General features: G+C 65.9%; 1 protein-coding gene across 3 annotated transcripts; it reads left to right on the top strand.

Moving 5' to 3' along the window:
- Positions 1–756: 756 nt before the first annotated feature.
- On the top strand, positions 757–21,882 carry ANGPTL6 (angiopoietin like 6). 3 transcript variants are annotated; one of them, XM_074979974.1, is made up of 6 exons: positions 8,363–8,737; positions 11,075–11,647; positions 15,948–16,074; positions 20,021–20,214; positions 20,647–20,923; positions 21,155–21,882. In XM_074979974.1, the coding sequence occupies exons 2-6, from the start codon at positions 11,084–11,086 to the stop codon at positions 21,355–21,357; spliced, it is 1,365 nt and encodes a 454-aa protein (XP_074836075.1). In that variant the 5' UTR covers positions 8,363–8,737; positions 11,075–11,083; the 3' UTR covers positions 21,358–21,882. The 3 variants fall into 3 exon arrangements, with proteins under 3 accessions (XP_074836074.1, XP_074836075.1, XP_074836073.1); XM_074979973.1 differs by lacking the exon at positions 8,363–8,737 and adding an exon at positions 757–935 and having other exon boundaries at positions 20,647–21,882; XM_074979972.1 differs by having other exon boundaries at positions 20,647–21,882.
- The last annotated feature ends 21 nt before the right edge of the window (positions 21,883–21,903 follow it).

The following is a 21,903-nucleotide window of genomic DNA, read 5'->3' as shown; positions in this document are numbered from 1 at the left end:
GGCCCCCTCTGCCCCACCCCCCACCGCCTTCTCTGCCCCACCCCCCACCCCTGTGCCTCTGTCCTTCCATTGCACCCCACCCCCACCGCGCCCCCCCGTGCCCCCCGTACTCCTCCTGTGTCCCCACTGCACCCCACCCCCACCGCGCCCCCTGTGCCCCCGTACTCCTCCTGTGTCCCCACTGCACCCCACCCCCACCGCGCCCCCCGTGCCCCCCGTACTCCTCCTGTGTCCCCACTGCACCCCACCCCCACCGCGCCCCCTGTGCCCCCCGTACTCCTCCTGTGTCCCCACTGCACCCCACCCCCACCGCGCCCCCCGTGCCCCCCGTACTCCTCCTGTGTCCCCATTGCACCCCACCCCCACCGCGCCCCCCCGTGCCCCCCGTACTCCTCCTGTGTCCCCACTGCACCCCACCCCCACCGCGCCCCCCCGTGCCCCCCGTACTCCTCCTGTGTCCCCATTGCACCCCACCCCCACCGCGCCCCCCCGTGCCCCCCGTACTCCTCCTGTGTCCCCATTGCACCCCACCCCCACCGCGCCCCCCGTGCCCCCCGTACTCCTCCTGTGTCCCCACTGCACCCCACCCCCACCGCGCCCCCCGTGCCCCCCGTACTCCTCCTGTGTCCCCACTGCACCCCACCCCCACCGCGCCCCCCGTGCCCCCCGTACTCCTCCTGTGTCCCCACTGCACCCCACCCCCACCGCGCCCCCCGTGCCCCCCGTACTCCTCCTGTGTCCCCACTGCACCCCACACCCACCCCTGCCCCCTGTGCACCCTGCAATCCTATACTCCCACCTGTGCAACCTCAGTAGCCCCATTGCATCTCACGTAGCCTCTGTGCCTCCCCACACTGCATCCCATACACCTGGCCCCGTACCCCGCTGAGTCCTGTGACAACGTGGGGTTTGGTTTATCGACCTTGTTTCGCCACGTGAGTTTCAGTGCCCTGTGTGTGCCTCAGTTGCCCTGGGCGCTGCACCATTGCCAGCTGGCAATGGGAATTTCGGAGGTGACTCCAGGGAGGGAGGCTTCCCCTCGGCCGGTGTGCGACGGTTGCCTGCAGGGGAGGTGCCCGGGTGGCACCTTTTGCCCTGTAAGCCAACGAGGCGGGGGGTGGGGCAGGGAGCTGGAAGGCGGGTTCAGAATCTGGCTGGCTGGGGACAGAGGGGGAGACGGTTTCCTGAATGTTCCTCTTGTTAATGCTGCGAGTTTTGTTCGCCGCCGCGTCTCTATCGGCCGATAACCCTTTTGCTCCGGCCTGGCTGAGATCCTGTTGATTGCGGTGTGGGGGTGCACCCCCTCTACCCCCACTGCACCCCATACACCCCTCTACCCCCATACGCCCCATACATCCCCTACCCCCACTGCACCCATACGCCCCATACACCCCCTCTACTCCCACTGCACCCCACACACCCCCACTACACCCCATACACCCCTGCCCCATACACTCTCTCTACCCCCATCCACCCCAGCTACCCCCTCTACCCCCACACACCCCCTCTACCCCCCCAAACCCCTGACCCATACACCCCCGCTACCCCCACTGCACCCATACACCCCCTACCCCCACATGCCCCCTCTACCCTCATATGCCCCATACACCCCCTCTACTCCCACTGCACCCCACACACCCCCACTACACCCCATACACCCCTGCCCCATACACTCTCTCTACCCCCATCCACCCCAGCTACCCCCTCTACCCCCACACACCCCCTCTACCCCCCCAAACCCCTGACCCATACACCCCCACTACCCCCACTGCACCCCACACACCCCCTCTACCCCCACTGCACCCCATACACCCCTGCCCCATACACTCCCGCTACCCCCACACACCCCTGCCCCATACACCCCCTCTACCCCCACTGCACCCCATACACCCCTGCCCCATACACTCCCGCTACCCCCACACACCCCTGCCCCATACACCCCCTCTACCCCCACTGCACCCATACACCCCCCTCTACCCCCACTGCACACCCTACCCCCACTGCACCCATACACCCCCTCTACCCCCATTGCACCCTGTGATGGAGTGGGGGATACCTCTGTGTGTGTGTGTGGCTCACAGAGGGTGGGGGGCTCCTGCTGAGGGTAACCTTGATGACCAGGTAACACCTTTGTACTGCAGACAAAGGAGGAGGTGGAGCCTGAGGGGTTTGAATTGGAGCTGGGAGTTGGAAGCAGTTAGTCTGGGCTGAGGGAGAGAGAGACCAAGGAGGGGGCAAGGCCCCGGCTCTGGGCGCCCCTCGGGGCCTCCTCTCCTCAACATGGATGGACTGGCTGTCTCTGCCTGCTGTACTGACTCCTCTGTACGATGCTGTGTCCTGTCGGCTAATAAACCTGCTGTTCTCCTGCTGAGTAAGAGTCACTCCTGCCTGCGGACGGGGTGCAGAGCTTGGGGGACCCCAGAACCCCATCACACTGGTGTCAGAAGTGGGATGTTCTGCACCCCGAGGATGGAGCATCCAGTAGTAAGTGACGGGCGCCACGGAAGAAGAGGGGCCTGCGAGACCCAGGTGTGCTGATGGGCAGTGAGGTGCAGTTTCCCAAGGAGGAGGGGCCTGCGGCCGAACCCAAGCAACTGTGGTCATGGTCTTCCAGAGGGGGTGTCACACCTGAGGAGGGGTTACTCCTGGGAGTCAGTTGGAGTTGGTCCCAGAAGGTGGAGGGGCCGACGGCCCAACCCCCAGGAACAAGTGACCCACAAGGAGGCTGACGCTGAATGAGTTGTTCCCAAGACAGTGTGCTCATGGTCCTTGAGAGCGGGTGTCACAGAGAAGAAGGGGTTCCGCTGGGAGTCTGTTGGAGTCGGTCCCAGAGGGCAGAGGGGCCTACGGCCTAACCCCGGGGAGCTTGTGACCCGCAAGGAGCCTGCCACACTGAAGGGATTCTTCCAGGAATCGTGGGGTGCAGAGGGCATCAGCCTGAGAGCCTGCAACCACGCTGAGCAACTCCGCTGTGAAGTGGCAGCACCTGGACCCGAATCGAGATTAAAGGAGCTGGACAAGGCAGCATGGATGTGCAGTGGCAGAGCTGAGGGTTAAGGAAACTCCTGCAGAGGTGAGCCCAGATCGGGGCAGGGAACCCTGGACTGCCTGGAGCTCTGAACCGAGTGGCCTGCCACAGCTCAAGGAGGGAAGGAGCGATTCCAACCCATCATCTACTAGTGGCCAAGACAGACCTGCGAAGAGGTTTCCAGGCCTGGGCCGAGGAAGGTCCCTGTGTGTCTGTGCAGGAAAGCAGCTGATCCACTGGGAATGGCAAGTTGTCTGTGAGAGAAGCTGCTTCACCTTCTGTGTGTGTGTGGAGACCAGCCGGGGGGCTGGGACAAAGGAGAGAGTGTCTCCCATTGTCTGTCTGTGTTGAACAGCAGCAGCAGCCTGGGGAGAGAGCAGAGCCTGCGTTTGGAAAAGGTGCCAATGAGGAAACTAGCCCATTGTCTGAGGAGGATTCCTCAGCCTAGGGTGGCTGGAGAAGGATCCACCAGAAAAGAGCATTCCAGGTGTGTCTCTGAATCCAGCCATGGGGGCTGGAGCAGAGGGAATGGCTCTGGGATGGGGCAGTGGTATCCCTGCTAAGGACACTGGTCCTTGGTGCAAGAAAAGTGCTTCTGCTTCTGGGGAAGTGAATCCTTTGTCTGAGGCTGTGGGGGCTTGAGATGGGGCCAAGATCCCAGAGCTGGATCTGAGGGCAGCTGAAGCCCAGATGGGAAGTGGGCCTAACTCTGTGTCTCTCAGGGGGGATGATGCTTTAACTTGGTCTAATCCAGTTAGTATCATCAGGGAATCCCAGAGACCAGACGATTCTGGTACTTGTTCTGTGCCTGATGCTGAGGTGTTATTGGGAGGGGGTGAGAGGACTCTGTCCTACCAGAGTCATCCTCTCGCCAGGACACAAGAACAGACGGGCAATGGAGTTATGCTGAGTGATGAAGATAAAGGAGCTGGTAGCAGAAGGGAGGAAAGGGACCCTAACCTTCCGTCCGGTGGTACTGGCTGTCTGTCTGGAGGGGGATTACGTGGGAATCTGCCTGATGGGCCAGAAGTGATCCTGGGTGTAGGTGAAACCTAGGAGCTGGTTGTGGCTCAAGGGAGCAGTGCCCTTGTGGAGCCAGACAGGGGTGAGTTATTGTTTGGGGAAGCTCTTAAGGAAGAGAATTTCCCTGAAACTTTTCCTGACCCGTCTGTGGGGACTGCAGAAAATGGGAGTGAGGTGGAGGAGAGTGAACAGGAAAGGTGCTTGTCTGTAAGCACCAGAGCAACCCTTTGTCTGGGGAGAAGTTTGTTTCAGCTCCTGATGGCCAGGACCTGCCTGAGTGTGAAACCACTGGCTGTGCTCTGGAAGGGTCCAAAGCAGGCAGTGTAAAAGTTTCTCAGGAATTGGAAGTTGGTGCAAGTAAAGTGAAAACTACCAGGGAATGTGAGCAGCCCTGTGAGAACCAAGTAAAACAGCTGCACAGCCAGTCTCTGTAGGATGCAGGAGAGGGCCAGCAATTCCCCATCTCCAGATGCTAGAAACACTTATATTCTCACACTGAACTCCAATTCTGATTCCATGGGGAGGCAGTAGTTGGAGGTGGAAGGACAAAGGAGCTTTGGGCCTGGTGGGCCGATAAGGGATAAACAGGGATTCCTTCATGTGGATTCTGCGTCTGGGACTCACAAAACAACTTTTAGAAACCAGTTTGGTTTGCAAATTTCCAGGCTGGCTGGGAGGGGGCCGTCTCCCTGAGATCATCAATGGCCCAGCTCTTGTTAGAAGGGTGGGCACAGCCAGAGAGATCAAATTTCCACCCCAGGGGGCAAGAGAGAAGATTAGAACTTGATGGTGCTAAGAAAGGCCTCAGCCATTTATCCCCAAAATACCAGATTCTCAAGGATGTTGCACAAAGGTTGTGGTCTACCAAAGAGCAACGTAAATGTACACTTGCAATGGGTTTGTTCTGTTACTCACGCTGACTGCTGTAACCAAGTGTGATGGGGTTCTGGGGTCCCCCAAGCTCTGCACCCTGTCCACAGGCAGGAGAGTCTCTCACTCAGCAGGAAAACAGCGGGTTTATTAGCCGACAGGACACAGCATCGTACAGAGGACTCAGTACATCAGGCAGAGACAGCCAGTCCAATCCATGTTGAGGAGAGGAGGCCCCGAGGGGCCCCCAGAGCTGGGGCCTGGCCCCCTCCTTTGTCTCGCTCTCCCTCAGCCCAGACTAACTGCTTCCAACTCCCAGTTCCAATTCAAACCCCTCAGGCTCCACCTCCTCCTTTGTCTGCAGTACAAAGGTGTTACCTGGTCATCAAGGTTACCCTCAGCAGGAGCCCCACACCCTCTGTGAGCCACTCACACACAAACAGGTATCCCCCACTCCATCACGCCAAGGGGTGCTGCTACCAAAAGCTGTAGAATTGTACCATGCACTGAATGTTTGGAAAGAGCCATTTGACATGACATTGATGTAGAAGCATGAGTTGTATGTTGAAGGAGTCTGTAACTCTGAAATGTCACCATTGTTCCCTGTAACTAGTCTTGCAACCTCTCACATGAGGAGGAACATTCCAAACCTATTGTGTGGCATGGAAGGGGAAACTGAGGCACACAACCATTTTGGTGGTCTGGCTAAATGCCAAGGGTGGAAGCATTTGTACCTTCTTTTACTGGACTGTAACTGAATTCCAAACATTGGCCGGAGCAGCTGTATGGGCTGGTGGTCAGACAGGGCAGGGCCCAGACCAGAAAAGAACTATTTGATCTGTTGGTGCTGCAGCATCTGTATGGGCTCTGCCTGCCCGATTTGAGAACGTGGCTGACGGACCGGGGCTGAAGCAGGGAGACCGACCAACCTGAGGGAACTAAAGGGACTTGTCCGGCTGCATCACATGAAAAGGGCCAATACCAAGCTCCTGACTTGGAGCCTCCCCCAGCAGGATTATGACATGGAGGTGGTGCACATCAAGGGGAGCACTGAGGGTGCAGCCGATGCCCAGTCACGAGGGGAGGGCCCCAAACTTCCCCAGGTCACTGGCTGAGTGACCCCGCTCAGTTCGGTCTGGAAGGGGGGAGAGATGTGATGGAGTGGGGGATACCTGTGTGTGTGTGTGTGTGGCTCACAGAGGGTGGGGGGCTCCTGCTGAGGGTAACCCTGACAATGAGGTAACACCTTTGTACTGCAGACAAAGGAGGAGGTGGAGCCTGAGGGGTTTGAATTGGAACTGGGAGTTGGAAGCAGTTAGTCTGGGCTGAGGGAGAGAGAGACCAAGGAGGGGGCAAGGCCCCAGCTCTGGGGGCCCCTCGGGGCCTCCTCTCCCCAACATGAATTGGACTGGCTGTCTCTGCCGGCTGCACTGACTCCTCTGTACGATGCTGTGTCCTGTCGGCTAATAAGCCCGCTGTTCTCCTGCTGAGTGAGAGACTCTCCTGCCTGTGGACGGGGTGCAGAGCTTGGGGGACCCCAGAACCCCATCACACACCCCCCGCTACCCCCACTGCACCCCATACATCCCCTCTACCCCCATACACCCTCCTCTACCCCCACTGTACCCCACACATCCCTGCCCCATACACCCCCTCTCCCCCACTGCACCCCTTACACCCCCTCTACCCCCATACACCCTCCTCTACCCCCACTGCTCCCCATACACCCCCCTCTACCCCCACTGCACCCCCTGTACTCACCCTGTCCCCACACACCGCACTCCTACACCCTCCCACACTGCTCCCCATACATCAACCCGTCCTTCCATACGACGCCTCTCCCCCGCCGCCACACACTGCCCCACAACCACACAGCACAGTCCACACACACACCCCCGTTCTCCAACGATGCACCTCTGCGCCCCCACCCTGCACTGCATGTACCTCTCACAGCCTATGCACCCAACTCTGTACCACATGGACACGCTCTGTGTTCCCCCACTACCTCCCCGCCATCTCCCCCCGCAGACCCACCCTGTCCGATCTGCCCCCAGGGGCCTGTGCCCCACCGACACAGAGGGTAACGTGCCAACTGCAGCAGGCCCCAGAGGCTCCAAACAGGGGGGCAGAGGGGTGTATTTCCTGGACTGGGAAGCGAACCTGGATGTCTAGACTCCCAGGCCAAAGCGCCCAGCCTGGCACCCCCCTTGGCCAAGACCCCCTGGCTGAGTGGTGCCCCGGCCGTGGGGCGCTCAGCCTGCAGCCTGGCTCTGCGTGTTCCCCGCCCCTCTGCCCTGCCTCCTGCTCAGCTGGGAGCCCCCGGCGCTCTGGCATGGGGCTTGGCTGTGCTACAGAGGCCCGGAAATTCAAAGCAGATTGTGCACTTCTCAGCACTGGAATGAGGCGGTTGGGGCCCTGGTTCCCCACCCTGAGCGCTGGCACTGCACCGGGGGGCTCCCTGTCCCTAAGGGGCTGGCGGCCCCTCTGACCCACGGACCCACTGCTGGCTGGCTGGACAGCCCCGGCCCAGGGCACTGCTTGGTAAACACCCCCTATTCCCATGGCCTGTGGCTCTGGCAAGGCCACTTTGGTGGGTGGCTCAGAGCTGCCGGCCCCACACCCCTGCGCCCAGCGGCTGCTGCCCTGCTAGGCTGCACAGACGCCCACGCGCAGCAGCAGTTCCAGGCCAGCTCCCTGCTGGCTCTGTCCCCAGGCGTCACCCCGCCCTGCCCTGCGTCCCAGGTGCCCCAGGCTGGGACCCCCTCGGGACAGGCCGTGCTCCCAGCCCAGCCCTGGGCACTGTGCTGGGCAGCCCCGAGCCCCCCTGCCGCAGGACCCAACCGTCCCTGTGGGCACAGAGACCCCACACAAACCTCTCCGTGAGGGTGTGACCAGGAGGCACTGGGACCTCACATGCCCACCGGGGCACCCTGCCAGCCCCACTGTCCCCGTGCCCGACACTGGGGGCACCTACGCATACTGGGCTCACACCACCACCCTCCTGCACCCCCTTGTGGGACTCCCTGCAGCGCCCTGCCGGCGTGCCAGAGGCTGCCTGTGCCCCGTTGCCTGGCCGGGCCCGGGCAGCGCTGGCACACCTGGGCATGGGTGCCAGGGAGGCACTGCCAAGCCTCATGCAGCCTGGCTGCCCGCGGGCACCGCAGACCTGCGGTTCCATCGCCGAGAGCAGGTCTGGGTGCCTGTCGCTGCCCCAGCCTGACCCCTCTGCCAGCACGTCCTCTCCCTTGCTCCCAGGTGCCCTTGGGCAAAGGGACACCAAGGCCCATGTCTCTCTCCAGCAACGCCAGCGCAGATCTCGCTGCGGGCCAGGCACCTCGCACCTCTAGGGCGGGCAGCGCTGGCCGGGCCGGGCTGGCGAGCTGAGCCCAGGCCAGACGCCAGGTGCGCTCGGGGGCCCCGTCGCGGTCAGGCGGCGTAAGGGAAAGAACCCCCGGGCAGTGCCCAGCGCTGCCCAACCCGCCCACGTGCCGCCTCCAGGCTCTGGGCAGGGCTGGTCTCCCTCTCAGGTGGTGCCCCCCACAGCTGAGCTGGGCTGGGCCGGGCTGTGAGCTGGGCGGGGCGGCGGAGGAGGCGGGGGAGCAGGGCTGGAGCTCTGCCGGGCCGGGAGCAGCATTCCTAGGCAGGCGGCAGCCAGGGCTCAGCTGGGGCCTGCAGCTGTCACCGCCGTCTGCAGCCCGGCCGGGGCAGCTGCTGAGCAGAGGTGCCGGCCCTTGGCACTCACCCCCTGGCCTGGGACTGCCCACCGCAGCCGGGGCACCGGGGCTGGACCCTTCTCCTGGTGGACACGCAGCGCAGGTGGGTCCTGGGGGCTGGGAGGGGCGCAGGCTGGCTGGGGTGGGTGTCCCAGCTCGGGGCGGGGACGGCAGGTCGAGAGGCGCCAGCCAGCCAGGGGCAGGACGTGAGCAGAGCAGGGGAGAAAGCAGGATCTGGCTTGTGCTGCTGGCATTCCCCAGCCCCTCCTCTGCCTAGTGTCAGGGGCTGTGCTGGGGGGGCGGTGGGGGCCATTGGGACAGAGCAAGGGGCTGGGTACCAGGTCTCCTGGGCTCTCACTCCAGCCCTGGGAGGGAAGTGGGGGCCAATGGTTAGAGCAGGGGCTGGGCACCACGACTCCTGGGTTCTGTCCCTTGGCCAAGGACAGGAGCGGGGTTCAGGTGGGTACTAACAGGGCTCTCTCACATGTAATGCGTCCGCTCCTGAAATGTCCTTGGCTGTCCCTGCGGCTGAGGGAGACGGAAAGTGTGCCAGGCTGGGCCGGGAGGTGAGCGGGGCCAGTCCTGCCCCGCTGAGGGGATCCACAAACCGGGGGGAGCTGCATGCGGCAGCCACCCCCTCGACAGAGACTGCCAGCCTGGAGCTCTACCTCTTACTGCCTGGGTGCCCAGCCTGACGGGGCCCTGACCTCAGCTGGGGTCTGGGCAGCGCCTGGCCTGACGGGGCCCTGACCTCAGCCGGGGTCTGGGCAGCGCCTGGCCCGAGGGGGCCCTGATCTCAGCCGGGGTCTGGCCAGCGCCTGGCATGACGGGGCCCTGACCTCAGCCGGGGTCTGGGCAGCGCCTGGCCTGACGGGGCCCTGATCTCGGCCAGGGTCTGGGCAGCTCCTGGCCCGAGGGGGCCCTGATCTCAGCCGGGGTCTGGGCAGCTCCTGGCCCAACAGGGCCCTGACCTCAGCCGGGGTCTGGGCAGTGCCTGGCCCGATGGAGCCCTGATCTCAGCTGGGGTCTGGGCAGTGCCCGGCCTGACGGGGCCCTGAACTCAGCCCGGGTCTGGGCAGTGCCCGGCCCGACGGGGCGCTGACCTCAGCCGGGGTCTGGGCAGCGCCTGTTACGACGGGGCCCTGATCTTGGCTGGGGTCTGGGCAGCGCCTGGCCTGACGGGGCCCTGATCCAGGCTGGGGTCCGGGCAGCGCCCAGCAATCAGGTGTCCCCAGTCTCCTCCTGCTGGCTTCACCCCCAGCCCGTTAGCGTCACGTACAGCTGAGCTGGGGTGTTCCTGCACTGCTGGGGCCCTGTACTCTGGCCTGGCTGCAGGGGTGGCAGGCCTGGCTCAGACTCGGGCGCCGGGGGACCTGACGTGCCCCACTCTGTTCCAGGCTCAGGGGCTGGCGCAGGGCATTGCAGCGTCTGATTTCCAGCCCCCCGCAAAGGCTGGGCGCTGCTGTGCCCTGGGTTGTGCCTGCGTCACGGTGTGGCCAGGGCTGTTACCAACCCTGGGAAGCGCCTTCGCTGGCTGCTGGGCTTGTCACCTGATGTGCTGGGGTTTGGCACCAGGGCCGTTCCCCCAGCCCCCTCCCCGCCCTGCGCTGTGGCGGGGGGCAGCTCCTGCAGTTGCTGCATGCCAGGGAGCAGGGGGGTTTCTGGGGTGGGGGCTGGGAGCGAGGACTCCTGGGGCCTGTCCCGAGCTCTGCCAGAGGAATGGTTAGAGTGGTGGGGGGGCACCAGGAGCCAGGACTCACTCCCCACCTTGTCCCCCTATTTGTGCAACTTGGGAGCAATGTCCGGCCTCGTCCCGTGCCGCAGTTTCCCCCGTGGCACAGTGGGGCTCACACGGGCTGTGTGGGACGGGGTGGGGGCAGGGCTGAGATCTCGGGGCACTTGGCACAGCCATGCTGCTGCTGGGGTGGGGGTGGGCTCTGCTCCTGGGCCAGTGTGGGAAGAGGCTCGGGGCCAGCCCTGTTTACAGGCTGGGATAAGCCCAGCACCAGGCCTGGGACAGGACGTGGGGGAGGGGTGGGGGGGAGACCAGGGAGCTGCTCTCCAGAGCCCCCCTCCATGGAGCAAGCGGTGCAGGGTGAGGCAGCAGGCTGCTCGCCCAGTGTCTGCCTGGCCCCTCTGAGTCCTGCTGGGGGGAGCAGCAGCCATCTCCAACAGCACTGGCGCGTGGTAGGGGTTAGTGCCGGGGGTGGGCACCCGGACACCTGGGTTCCCTCCCCTCCTGCCCCCACCCCCGGGGGCTGAGCTAAGGCAGGAAATGCGCCTGGAACCTGCCCCAGCTACAGAGGGAGCCCCTGGGTAAGGAACCTGAGTCACAGGCAGAACTTGCCCCAGGTCAAGCGGCAGGACAGCGGCAGCGGTGGGACCCCCAGCTCGCAGCCCCATGCTGCTGCCTGTGCTCAGCTCCATTCTCCCCCCACAGCCCAGCATCATGGCGCCCTGGGCCCTGGCCCTGCTGCTGAGCCTGGCGGGGCTGGCGCACGCGGAGGAGCCGGGGCGGAGCCGGGGGGCCAGGTGCACCTACACCTTCATCATGCCGCAGCAGAAGTTCACGGGGGCCGTGTGCTGGAGCAGTGTGCGCGCCGCCCCGGCACCGGGGGGGCCCAACCGCAGCGAGACGCAGGCGCTGCAGGAGGCGCTGGGCCGGCAGCAGGCGGAGCTGCAGCGGCTGCGGGAGCTGGTGGAGCTGGACGGGGCGCTGGTGAGCGAGGTGAAGGCCCTGCGCAAGGAGAGCCGGGCCGTGAATGCCCGCGTGGGCCAGCTCTACGCCCAGCTGCTGCACAACACCCTGCAACAGCGCCAGCAGCCCGGCTCGCTGGCCCAGCTCGAGGGGCGCGTGGCCAACGCCTCGGGGCAGGCGCTGCGCCTGGCCGCCAGCTACCACCAGCTGGAGCGGCGCTACCAGGCCCTGGCCGCCCTCGTCAACAACCAGAGCGCACTCCTCGAGCAGCTGGAGCGGCAGTGCCGGCCGGGCGCCGGGCCGCCCGCCCCCCAGGTACCGCCCGCCGCGTGTGAACGAGGGCTGGAATGTGCACCAACGCGGATGGTGTGAGACACGCAGCTGGCATGTGCCACGCAGCGGTTGTGCGGCACAGCGGTGATGTGACACGCTGACGGCGTGTGACACGCAGGGGCGTGCGACATGGTGACGTGTAACATGCTGGGGGCATGTGACATGGGGTGATGTGTGACACGCTGGAGGTGTGCGACACGGGGTGACGTGACATGCTGGGGGCATGTGACATGGGAGAGATGTGTGACATGCTGGAGGCGTGCAACACGGGGTGACGTGTGACATGCTGGGGGCATGTGACATGGGAGAGATGTGTGACACGCTGGAGGCGTGCGACATGGTGACGTGTAACATGCTGGGGGCATGTGACATGGGAGTGACGTGTGACACGCTGGAGGCGTGCAACACGGGGTGATGTGTGACATGCTGGAGGTGTGCGACGGGGTGACGTGTGACACGCTGGAGGCGTGCAACATGGGGTGACTTGTAACATGCTGGGGGCTTGTGACATGGGAGTGATGTGTGACACGCTGGAGGCGTGCGACACGGGGTGACGTGTAACATGCTGGGGGCATGTGACATGGGAGTGATGTGTGACACGCTGGAGGCGTGCGACATGGGGTGATGTGTGACACGCTGGGGGCATGTGACATGGGAGTGATGTGTGACACGCTGGAGGCGTGTGACATGGGGTGACGTGTCACATTCTGGGGGCATGTGACATGGGAGTGATGTGTGACACGCTGGAGGCGTGTGACACGGGGTGACGTGTAACATGCTGGGGGCATGTGACAGGGGAGTGATATGTGACACGCTGGAGGCGTGCAACACGGGGTGACGTGTGACATGCCGGGGGCATGTGACATGGGAGAGATGTGTGACACGCTGAAGGCGTGCAACACGGGGTGATGTGTGACGCTGGAGGCGTGTGACATGGGGTGATGTGTGATGCTGGAGGCGTGCAACATGGCGTGACGTGTGACGCTGCAGGCGTGCAACACGGGGTGATGTGTGACACGCTGCAGGCATGAGACATGGGGGTGATGTGTAACATGCTGGGGGCATGTGACATGGGAGTGATGTGTAACACTCTGGAGGCATGCGACGGGGTGACGTGTAACATGCTGGGGGCATGCGACATGGGAGTGATGTGTGACACGCTGGAAGCGTGCAACACGGGGTGACGTGTAACATGCTGGGGGCATGTGACATGGGAGTGATGTGTGACACGCTGGAGGCGTGCAACACGGGGTGACGTGTAACATGCTGGGGGCATGTGACATGGGAGTGATGTGTGACACTCTGGAGGCGTGCGACATGGGGTGACGTGTAACATGCTGGGGGCATGTGACATGGGGTGATGTGTGACACGCTGGAGTCGTGCGACACGGGGTGACGTGTAACATGCTGGGGGCATGTGACATGGGGTGATGTGTGACATGCTGGAGGCGTGCGACACGGGGTGATGTGTAACATGATGGGGGCATGTGACATGGGAGTGATGTGTGACACACTGGAGGCGTGCGACACGGGGTGATGTGTAACATGATGGGGGCATGTGACATGGGAGTGATGTGTGACACACTGGAGACGTGCTACATGGGGTGATGTGTGACGCTGGAGGCGTGCGACATGGGGTGATGTGTGACGCTGGAGGCGTGCGACACGGGGTGATGTGTGATGCTGGAGGAGTGAGACACAGGGGTGATGTGTAACATGCTGGGGGCATGTGACATGGGGTGATGTGTGACACGCTGGAGTCGTGTGACACGGGGTGACGTGTAACATGCTGGGGGCATGTGACATGGGGTGATGTGTGACACGCTGGAGTCGTGCGACACGGGGTGACGTGTAACATGCTGGGGGCATGCGACACGGGGTGATGTGTAACATGATGGGGGCATGTGACATGGGAGTGATGTGTGACACACTGGAGGCGTGCGACACGGGGTGATGTGTAACATGATGGGGGCATGTGACATGGGGTGATGTGTGACACACTGGAGACGTGCTACACGGGGTGATGTGTGACGTTGGAGGCGTGCGACACGGGGTGATGTGTGATGCTGGAGGAGTGAGACACAGGGGTGATGTGTAACATGCTGGGGGCATGTGACATGGGGTGATGTGTGACACGCTGGAGTCGTGCAACATGGGGTGATGTGTAACATGCTGGGGGCATGTGACATGGGGTGATGTGTGACACGCTGGAGTCGTGCAACACGGGGTGATGTGTAACATGCTGGGGGCATGTGACATGGGATGATGTGTGACACGCTGGAGTCGTGCAACACGGGGTGACATGTAACATGCTGGGGGCATGTGACATGGGATGATATGTGACACGCTGGAGTCGTGCGACACGGGGTGACGTGTAACATGCTGGAGGCGTGCGACATGGGGTGATGTGTGACGCTGGAGGCGTGCGACACGGGGTGATGTGTGACGCTGGAGGAGTGAGACACAGGGGTGATGTGTAACTTGCTGGGGGCATGTGACATGGGGTGATGTGTGACACGCTGGAGGCGTGCGACACGGGGTGATGTGTAACATGATGGGGGCATGTGACATGGGAGTGATGTGTGACACACTGGAGGCGTGCGACACGGGGTGATATGTAACATGATGGGGGCATGTGACATGGGAGTGATGTGTGACACGCTGGAGGCGTGCGACATGGGGTGACGTGTAACATGCTGGGGGCATGTGACACGGGGTGATGTGTGACGCTGGAGTCGTGTGACACGGGGTGACGTGTAACATGCTGGGGGCATGTGACATGGGGTGATGTGTGACACGCTGGAGGCATGCGACACGGGGTGATGTGTAACATGCTGGGGGCATGTGACATGGGGTGATGTGTGACGCTGGAGTCGTGTGACACGGGGTGACGTGTAACATGCTGGGGGCATGTGACATGGGGTGATGTGTGACACGCTGGAGTTGTGTGACACGGGGTGACGTGTAACATGCTGGGGGCATGTGACATGGGGTGATGTGTGACGCACTGGAGGCGTGCGACACGGGGTGATGTGTGACGCGCTGGAGGCGTGCGACACGGGGTGATGTGTGACGCTGGAGGCGTGTGACACGGGGTGATGTGTGACGCTGGAGGAGTGAGACACAGGGGTGATGTGTAACATGCTGGGGGCATGTGACATGGGATGATATGTGACACGCTGGAGTCGTGCGACACGGGGTGACGTGTAACATGCTGGGGGCATGTGACATGGGGTGATGTGTGACATGCTGGAGGCGTGCGACATGGGGTGATGTGTGACGCTGGAGGCGTGCGACACGGAGTGATGTGTGACGCTGGAGGAGTGAGACACAGGGGTGATGTGTAACTTGCTGGGGGCATGTGACATGGGGTGATGTGTGACACGCTGGAGGCGTGCGACACGGGGTGATGTGTAACATGATGGGGGCATGTGACATGGGAGTGATGTGTGACACACTGGAGGCGTGCGACACGGGGTGATATGTAACATGATGGGGGCATGTGACATGGGAGTGATGTGTGACACGCTGGAGGCGTGCGACATGGGGTGACGTGTAACATGCTGGGGGCATGTGACACGGGGTGATGTGTGACGCTGGAGTCGTGTGACACGGGGTGACGTGTAACATGCTGGGGGCATGTGACATGGGGTGATGTGTGACACGCTGGAGGCATGCGACACGGGGTGATGTGTAACATGATGGGGGCATGTGACATGGGAGTGATGTGTGACGCACTGGAGGCGTGCGACACGGGGTGATGTGTGACGCTGGAGGCGTGCGACACGGGGTGATGTGTGACGCTGGAGGAGTGAGACACAGGGGTGATGTGTAACATGCTGGGGGCGTGCAATACCTCATGTCCATATTGGTGCCCATAACAAAGTTCATTCTGCACATGACCAAGGGGTCTGGTGTTCGGGAGGGGACTCAGGGCTCGGGGGGTGCAAGTGGTTGGGGTGCGGGGGGCTCAGAGCAGGAGGTTGGGGTGTGGGGGGGCTGCTCATGTTTGGGGGAACAGGAGGCCCTGAGCTGCCCTGCATTCACCCACAGGCACCAACCCTGCCCCTTCCATTGGCTGCGATTCCAGGGGGGCTGGTTCAGAGCGCAAGGCACTGGGGGCTGCACATATTCCAGGCTGCAGCCCTATAGCCGCTCTTGGCCCAGGGTGCTGGGTGCTGAACGGGGCAGGGAGTGAGGGGGCAGCCAGGGCCGTGCTGTGCCCGGGGAGTGGGGGGGGTGTTGGCAGGCCTGGCTCAGGGCCTGCCCTGTCTCCTCACAGCCCCCTCTGGTGCCCGTGGTGCCCCCCCGCCCGGCCGGCATCGCCAACGAGAGCAGGATGTACTTCGACGCTGCTGCCCAGCTGCTGGGCGACCAGGCGGAGCCGGCTCTGCCCACCCAGGCCCCGGGTGAGTCGGGGAGCGGAGCCAAGGGAGGCCGATTGCAGACCCCCCCCCGCCCGCTGCCAATCCCTGCCAAGGCTGTGGGTGCTGGCTGCTGAGCCGGGTCTGGCCCAGGGCCTCCCCAGCATGCCTGGGATGTGCCCCCCCCGACCCCGCTGGCTTGGCTGAACGTCCGGGGGGGCGGTTCACCGCAGGCGTCGCACGGGCATAAGCGCTGTAGCTGCTGCCTCCCCCCAGCCCATCCTGCTGCCCCCGCCCTGCTGCCCCGCCCTGCCCCGCCACCTCCCCCCGACCCCCCCGCTTCCCCCGACCCCCCACTTCCCCCAACCCCCCTGCTTCCCCCCGACCCCCTCGCTTCCCCCAACCCGCCACTTCCCCTGACCCCCCCGCTTCCCCCGACCTGCCACTTCCCCCAACCCCCCTGCTTCCCCCCGACCCCCCACTTCCCCCCACCCCGCCACCCCCGACCCCGCCCGCTTCCCCTGACCTGCCACTTCCCCCAACCCCCCCTGCTTCCCCCCGACCCCCCACTTCCCCCCATCCCGCCACCTCCCCCCGACCCCCCCGCTTCCCCCGACCTGCCACTTCCCCCAACCCCCCTGCTTCCCCCCGACCCCCCACTTCCCCCCACCCCGCCACCCCCCGACCCCCCCGCTTCCCCCGACCCCCTCGCTTCCCCCCACCCCGCCACCTCCCCCCGACCCCCCCGCTTCCCCCGACCCGCCACTTCCCCCAACCCCCCCCGCTTCCCCCCGACCCCCCACTTCCCCCCACCCCGCCACCCCCGACCCCCCCGCTTCCCCCGACCTGCCACTTCCCCCAACCCCCCTGCTTCCCCCCGACCCCCCACTTCCCCCCACCCCGCCACCCCCGACCCCCCCGCTTCCCCCGACCTGCCACTTCCCCCAACCCCCCTGCTTCCTCCCGACCCCCCGCTTCCCCTCACCCCGCCACCTCCCCCCGACCCCCCCGCTTCCCCCGACCTGCCACTTCCCCCCACCCCGCCACCCCCCGACCCCCCCGCTTCCCCCAACCCGCCACTTCCCCTGACCCCCCCGCTTCCCCCGACCCCCTCGCTTCCCCCCACCCCGCCACCTCCCCCCGACCCCCCCGCTTCCCCCGACCCGCCACTTCCCCCAACCCCCCCCCGCTTCCCCCGACCCCCTCGCTTCCCCCCACCCCGCCACCTCCCCCCGACCCCCCCGCTTCCCCCGACCTGCCACTTCCCCCAACCCCCCACTTCCCCCCACCCCGCCACCCCCCGACCCCCCCGCTTCCCCCAACCCGCCACTTCCCCCCATCCCGCCACCCCCGACCCCGCCCGCTTCCCCCGACCCGCCACTTCCCCTGACCCCCCTGCTTCCCCCGACCCCCTCGCTTCCCCCCACCTCCCCCCAACCCCCCTGCTTCCCCCTGGCCCCCTGCTTCCCCTCACCCTGCCACCTCCCACCGACCCCACTTCTTCCCCCTGACCCCCTGCTTCCCCCCACCCCGCCACCTTCCCCCAACCCCACTTCTTCCCCCTGACCCCCTGCTTCCCCCCACCCCGCCACCTCCCCCCAACCCCCCTCTTCCCCCCACCCCGCCACCCCCCGACCCCCCCACTTCCCCCAACCCGCCACTTCCCCCCATCCCGCCACCCCCGACCCCGCCCGCTTCCCCCGACCCGCCACTTCCCCTGACCCCCCCGCTTCCCCCGACCCCCTCGCTTCTCCCCACCCCGCCACCTTCCCCCAACCCCACTTCTTCCCCCTGACCCCCTGCTTCCCCTCCCCCCGCCACCTCCCCCCAACCCCCCTGCTTCCCCCCGACCCCCCGCTTCCCCCCACCCCGCCACCCCCGGACCCCCCCGCTTCCCCCAACCCGCCACTTCCCCCCATCCCGCCACCCCCGACCCCGCCCGCTTCCCCCGACCCGCCACTTCCCCTGACCCCCCCGCTTCCCCCGACCCCCTCGCTTCTCCCCACCCCGCCACCTTCCCCCAACCCCACTTCTTCCCCCGACCCCCTGCTTCCCCTCACCCCGCCACCTCCCCCCAACCCCCCTGCTTCCCCCTGACCCCCTGCTTCCCCTCACCCCGCCACCTCCCACCGACCCCTCGCTTCCCCCAACCCGCCACTTCCCCCCATCCCGCCACCCCCGACCCCGCCCGCTTCCCCCGACCCGCCACTTCCCCTGACCCCCCCGCTTCCCCCGACCCCCTCGCTTCCCCCAACCCCACTTCTTCCCCCTGACCCCCTGCTTCCCCTCACCCCGCCACCTCCCACCGACCCCCCCGCTTCCCCCAACCCGCCACTTCCCCCCATCCCGCCACCCCCGACCCCGCCCGCTTTCCCCGACCCGCCACTTCCCCTGACCCCCCTGCTTCCCCCGACCCCCTCGCTTCTCCCCACCCCGCCACCTTCCCCCAACCCCCCTTCTTCCCCCTGACCCCCTGCTTCCCCTGACACCCCCCTGCTTCCCCCGACCCACCACTTCCCCCCTGCCCCGCCACTTCCCCCAAACCCCCTGCTTCCCCTCGCTCCGCCACCCCCCCCAACCCTCCCGCTTCCCCCTGACCCACCGCTTCCCCCAACCACCCCGCTTCCCCCTGACCCACCGCTTCCCCCAACCCCCCCGCTTCTCCCTGACCCACCACTTCCCCCAACCCTCCCTGCTCCCCCCCAACCCGCCACCCTGCCACCTCCTGCCATGCCGCTTCCCCGCCCTGCTCCCCCGACCCACCGTCCCCCAGACCCGCCACCTCCCCCAACCCCCCTGCTGCCCGACCTGCCGCTTCCCCCAACCCCCCTGCCCTGCTCCCCCGCCCCACCACCTCCCACCCTGCCGTTTCCCCACCTTGCTCCCCCGACCCACCGTCCTCCCTGACCTGCCACCTCCCCCCAACCCCCTGCTGCCCCCGACCCGACCTGCTGTCCCTGACCCACCGCCTCCCCACCCTGCTCCCCCACCTACCATCCCCCCGACCCGCTGCCCCCGACCTGCCGCTTCCCCCCAACTCCCCTGCTGCCCCCCGCCCCACCACCTCCCACACTGCCGCTTCCTTGCCCTGCTCCCCCCACCCACCACCTCCCCCCAACCCACCCTGCTGCCCCCCGATGTATCGCCTCCCCACCCTGCTGCCCCCACCCCACCAACCCATGGCCCCCCTGATCCACCACCTCCCCAACCCACCACCTCCCCGCTCTGCTCCCCCCAACCCACCACTTCCCCATGGGCCCTGCCTGCCCCCTCACACCCAACCTTCACCTCGCCCACACCCTGGGCCTCTACCTCGACCCACTCCAGCCCTCCAGCTGCCCCACGTCTCCAGCCCTGCCTAGGCCATAGATGTGTTGGGGGGTTCCTGACGGGGCAGGTGTGATGGGGTTCGGGGGTCCCCCAAGCTGTGCACCCGTCCGCAGGCAGGAGTGACTCTCACTCAGCAGGAGAACAGCGGGTTTATTAGCCGACAGGACACAGCATCGTACAGAGGAGTCAGTGCAGCCGGCAGAGACAGCCAGTCCCATCCATGCTGGGGAGAGGAGGCCCTGAGGGGCCACCAGAGCCAGGGCCTGGCCCCCTCCTTGGTGTCGCTCTCTCTTTCCCAGCCCAGACTCACTGCTCCCAACTCCCAGTTGCAATTCAAACCCCTCAGGCGCCACCTCCTCCTTTGTCTGCAGTACAAAGGTGTCACCTGGTCCTCAAGGTTACCCCCAGCAGGAGACCCCCACCCTGCGTGAGCCCCTCACACACACACAGGTATCCCCCACTCCATCACAGCAGGGACCAGCCCGTTCTGCTCACTTCTCCCCCAGCCCCAAAGGGGCCTCGCTGGCAGGGGGAGGCCACAGCAAAGAGAGCTGGCAGTGGGGAGACCAGTGGGGCCAGTGTCCCCCGGCTCCCCAGAGCCCCATGCTGAGCCTGGCCTGGGGTCCCCCATGGCTCTGACGTGGCTGCCCCGGGCACACAGGGCCCTGGCGGGACTGCCTGGCTGTGCGGCGTGCCGGGTACGAGGCCAGCGGAGTCTACAAGCTGCAGCCGGAGGGCGCGGGCCAGGCCCTCACGGTCTGGTGCGAGCAGGAGCACGAGGGTGGCGGCTGGGCCGTGATCCAGCGGCGCCAGGATGGCTCCGTCGCCTTCTTCACCACCTGGCACCACTACCAGGTGTGGGGGCCCTGGGCCGGGGGGGGGGCTGGGGCCCGGCCGGGGGCATGTGGGGCCTGAGCATGGGAGGCCTAGGGCCTGGCTGGAGGCACGAGACACAGGGGGTCACGGGGGGCTGGGCCTGGGGCCGCTCCTGGGGGCCCAAGTCATGGGGGCTTCACTGGGGAGCAGAGGATTGGACATTGCTGGGGGCACAAGGCCTGGGAGCCCCTGGTTGCATCCCCGGGGCAAGGCAGGGCTATGAGGTGGGGGGGAGCTGTGCCAAGGGGCAAGGCGGGGATTGCAGTGATGGGCCTGGCAGGGGATGGAGTGGGTGGGGCCAGGGCTCCATATGACCCCATGGGGCCCCCCCACACCTGGCCCATGACTCTTCCCCTGGGCACCCCAAACCCTGACTGGTACCCTCCCCTCACTGCTGCCCCATCTGCCCAGCACGGCTTCGGGAGCCTGGAGGGCGAGCACTGGCTGGGGCTGGAGAGCATCCGGCGGGTGACCGGGCAGGGCCCAGGGCCCTACGCGCTGCGGGTGCTGCTGGAGGACTGGGCGGGGCGTCAGGTATACGCCCACTACGACCGCTTCTTCCTGGAGCCCGCGGGTGACGCCTACCGCCTGCGGCTGGGCCGGTACCACGGCAGTGCCGGCGACTCGCTGGCCTGGCATGACGGGCTCCCCTTCAGCACGCCGGACCGGGACCACGACGCATACAGTGGTGAGGGGCTGCAGGGACCGCCACGGCCACGTGGCTTGGCGGGGGGGAGGGCCACGGGGGGCCAGGACCCCTACAGCCACATGGTGCAAGGGGCACCACGTGGTATGGCGGTGGGAAGGGCTGCCCCTTTCCCTCCTGCAGCTCCCCAGGGGCCACAAGGGGCTGTACGTCTGGGGGGGTCAGTATTGCCTCCCAGGGACCTCCTGGCCCTGACACCTCCCCTCCCCACAGGGAACTGTGCCCACTACCACAAGGGGGGCTGGTGGTACAACGCCTGCGCCCACGCCAACCTCAACGGGGTCTGGTACAAGGGGGGGCACTACCGCGCCCCCGACCAGGATGGCGTCTACTGGGCCGACTTCCACGGCGGCGCCTACTCCCTGCGCAAGGTGGTAATGATGGTGCGGCCTGCGCTTCCGGCCCCCCCCGTCTGAGCCCCACGGAGCCGCCCGCCGCCTGAGCCCCACGGAGCCCCACGGAGCCGCCCGCCGCCTGAGCCCCACGGAGCCGCCCGCCGCCTGAGCCCCACGAAGCCCCACAGAGCCGCCCGCCGCCTGAGCCCCACGGAGCCCCACGGAGCCCCCCGCCGCCTGAGCCCCACGGAGCCCCACGGAGCCCCCCGCCGCCTGAGCCCCACGGAGCCGCCCGCCGCCTGAGCCCCACGGAGCCCCACGGAGCCCCCCGCCGCCTGAGCCCCACGGAGCCACCCGCCGCCTGAGCCCCACGGAGCCCCACGGAGCCGCCCGCCGCCTGAGCCCCACGAAGCCCCACAGAGCTGCCCACTGCCTGAGCCCCATGGAGCCGCCCGCCGCCTGAGCCCCACGGAGCCGCACGCCGCCTGAGCCCCACGAAGCCCCACAGAGCCACCCGCCGCCGGAGCCCCACGGAGCCCCACGGAACCGCCCGCCGCCTGAGCCCCACAGAGCCGCCCGCCGCCTGAGCCCCATGGAGCCCCCCAGACACCAGAGGAGCAGGAAATC

The sequence above is a fragment of the Carettochelys insculpta genome, chromosome 29 (genome assembly GCF_033958435.1).
Source record: "Carettochelys insculpta isolate YL-2023 chromosome 29, ASM3395843v1, whole genome shotgun sequence".
In the NCBI taxonomy this organism is placed as follows: Eukaryota; Metazoa; Chordata; order Testudines; family Carettochelyidae; genus Carettochelys; species Carettochelys insculpta.
The sequence above is the reverse complement of the archived record's forward strand: the minus strand, read 5'-3'. Positions and strand labels throughout refer to the sequence as shown.

Coding starts and splice junctions, on each gene's coding strand:
- ANGPTL6 (XM_074979973.1), top strand. CDS start 11,084: ATGGCGCCCTGGGCCCTGGCCCTGCTGCTGAGCCTGGCGGGGCTGGCG. Junction 11,648..15,947: donor CCGGGCCGCCCGCCCCCCAG/GTACCGCCCGCC, acceptor GTCTCCTCACAG/CCCCCTCTGGTGCCCGTGGT. Junction 20,215..20,646: donor CCACCTGGCACCACTACCAG/GTGTGGGGGCCC, acceptor CCATCTGCCCAG/CACGGCTTCGGGAGCCTGGA.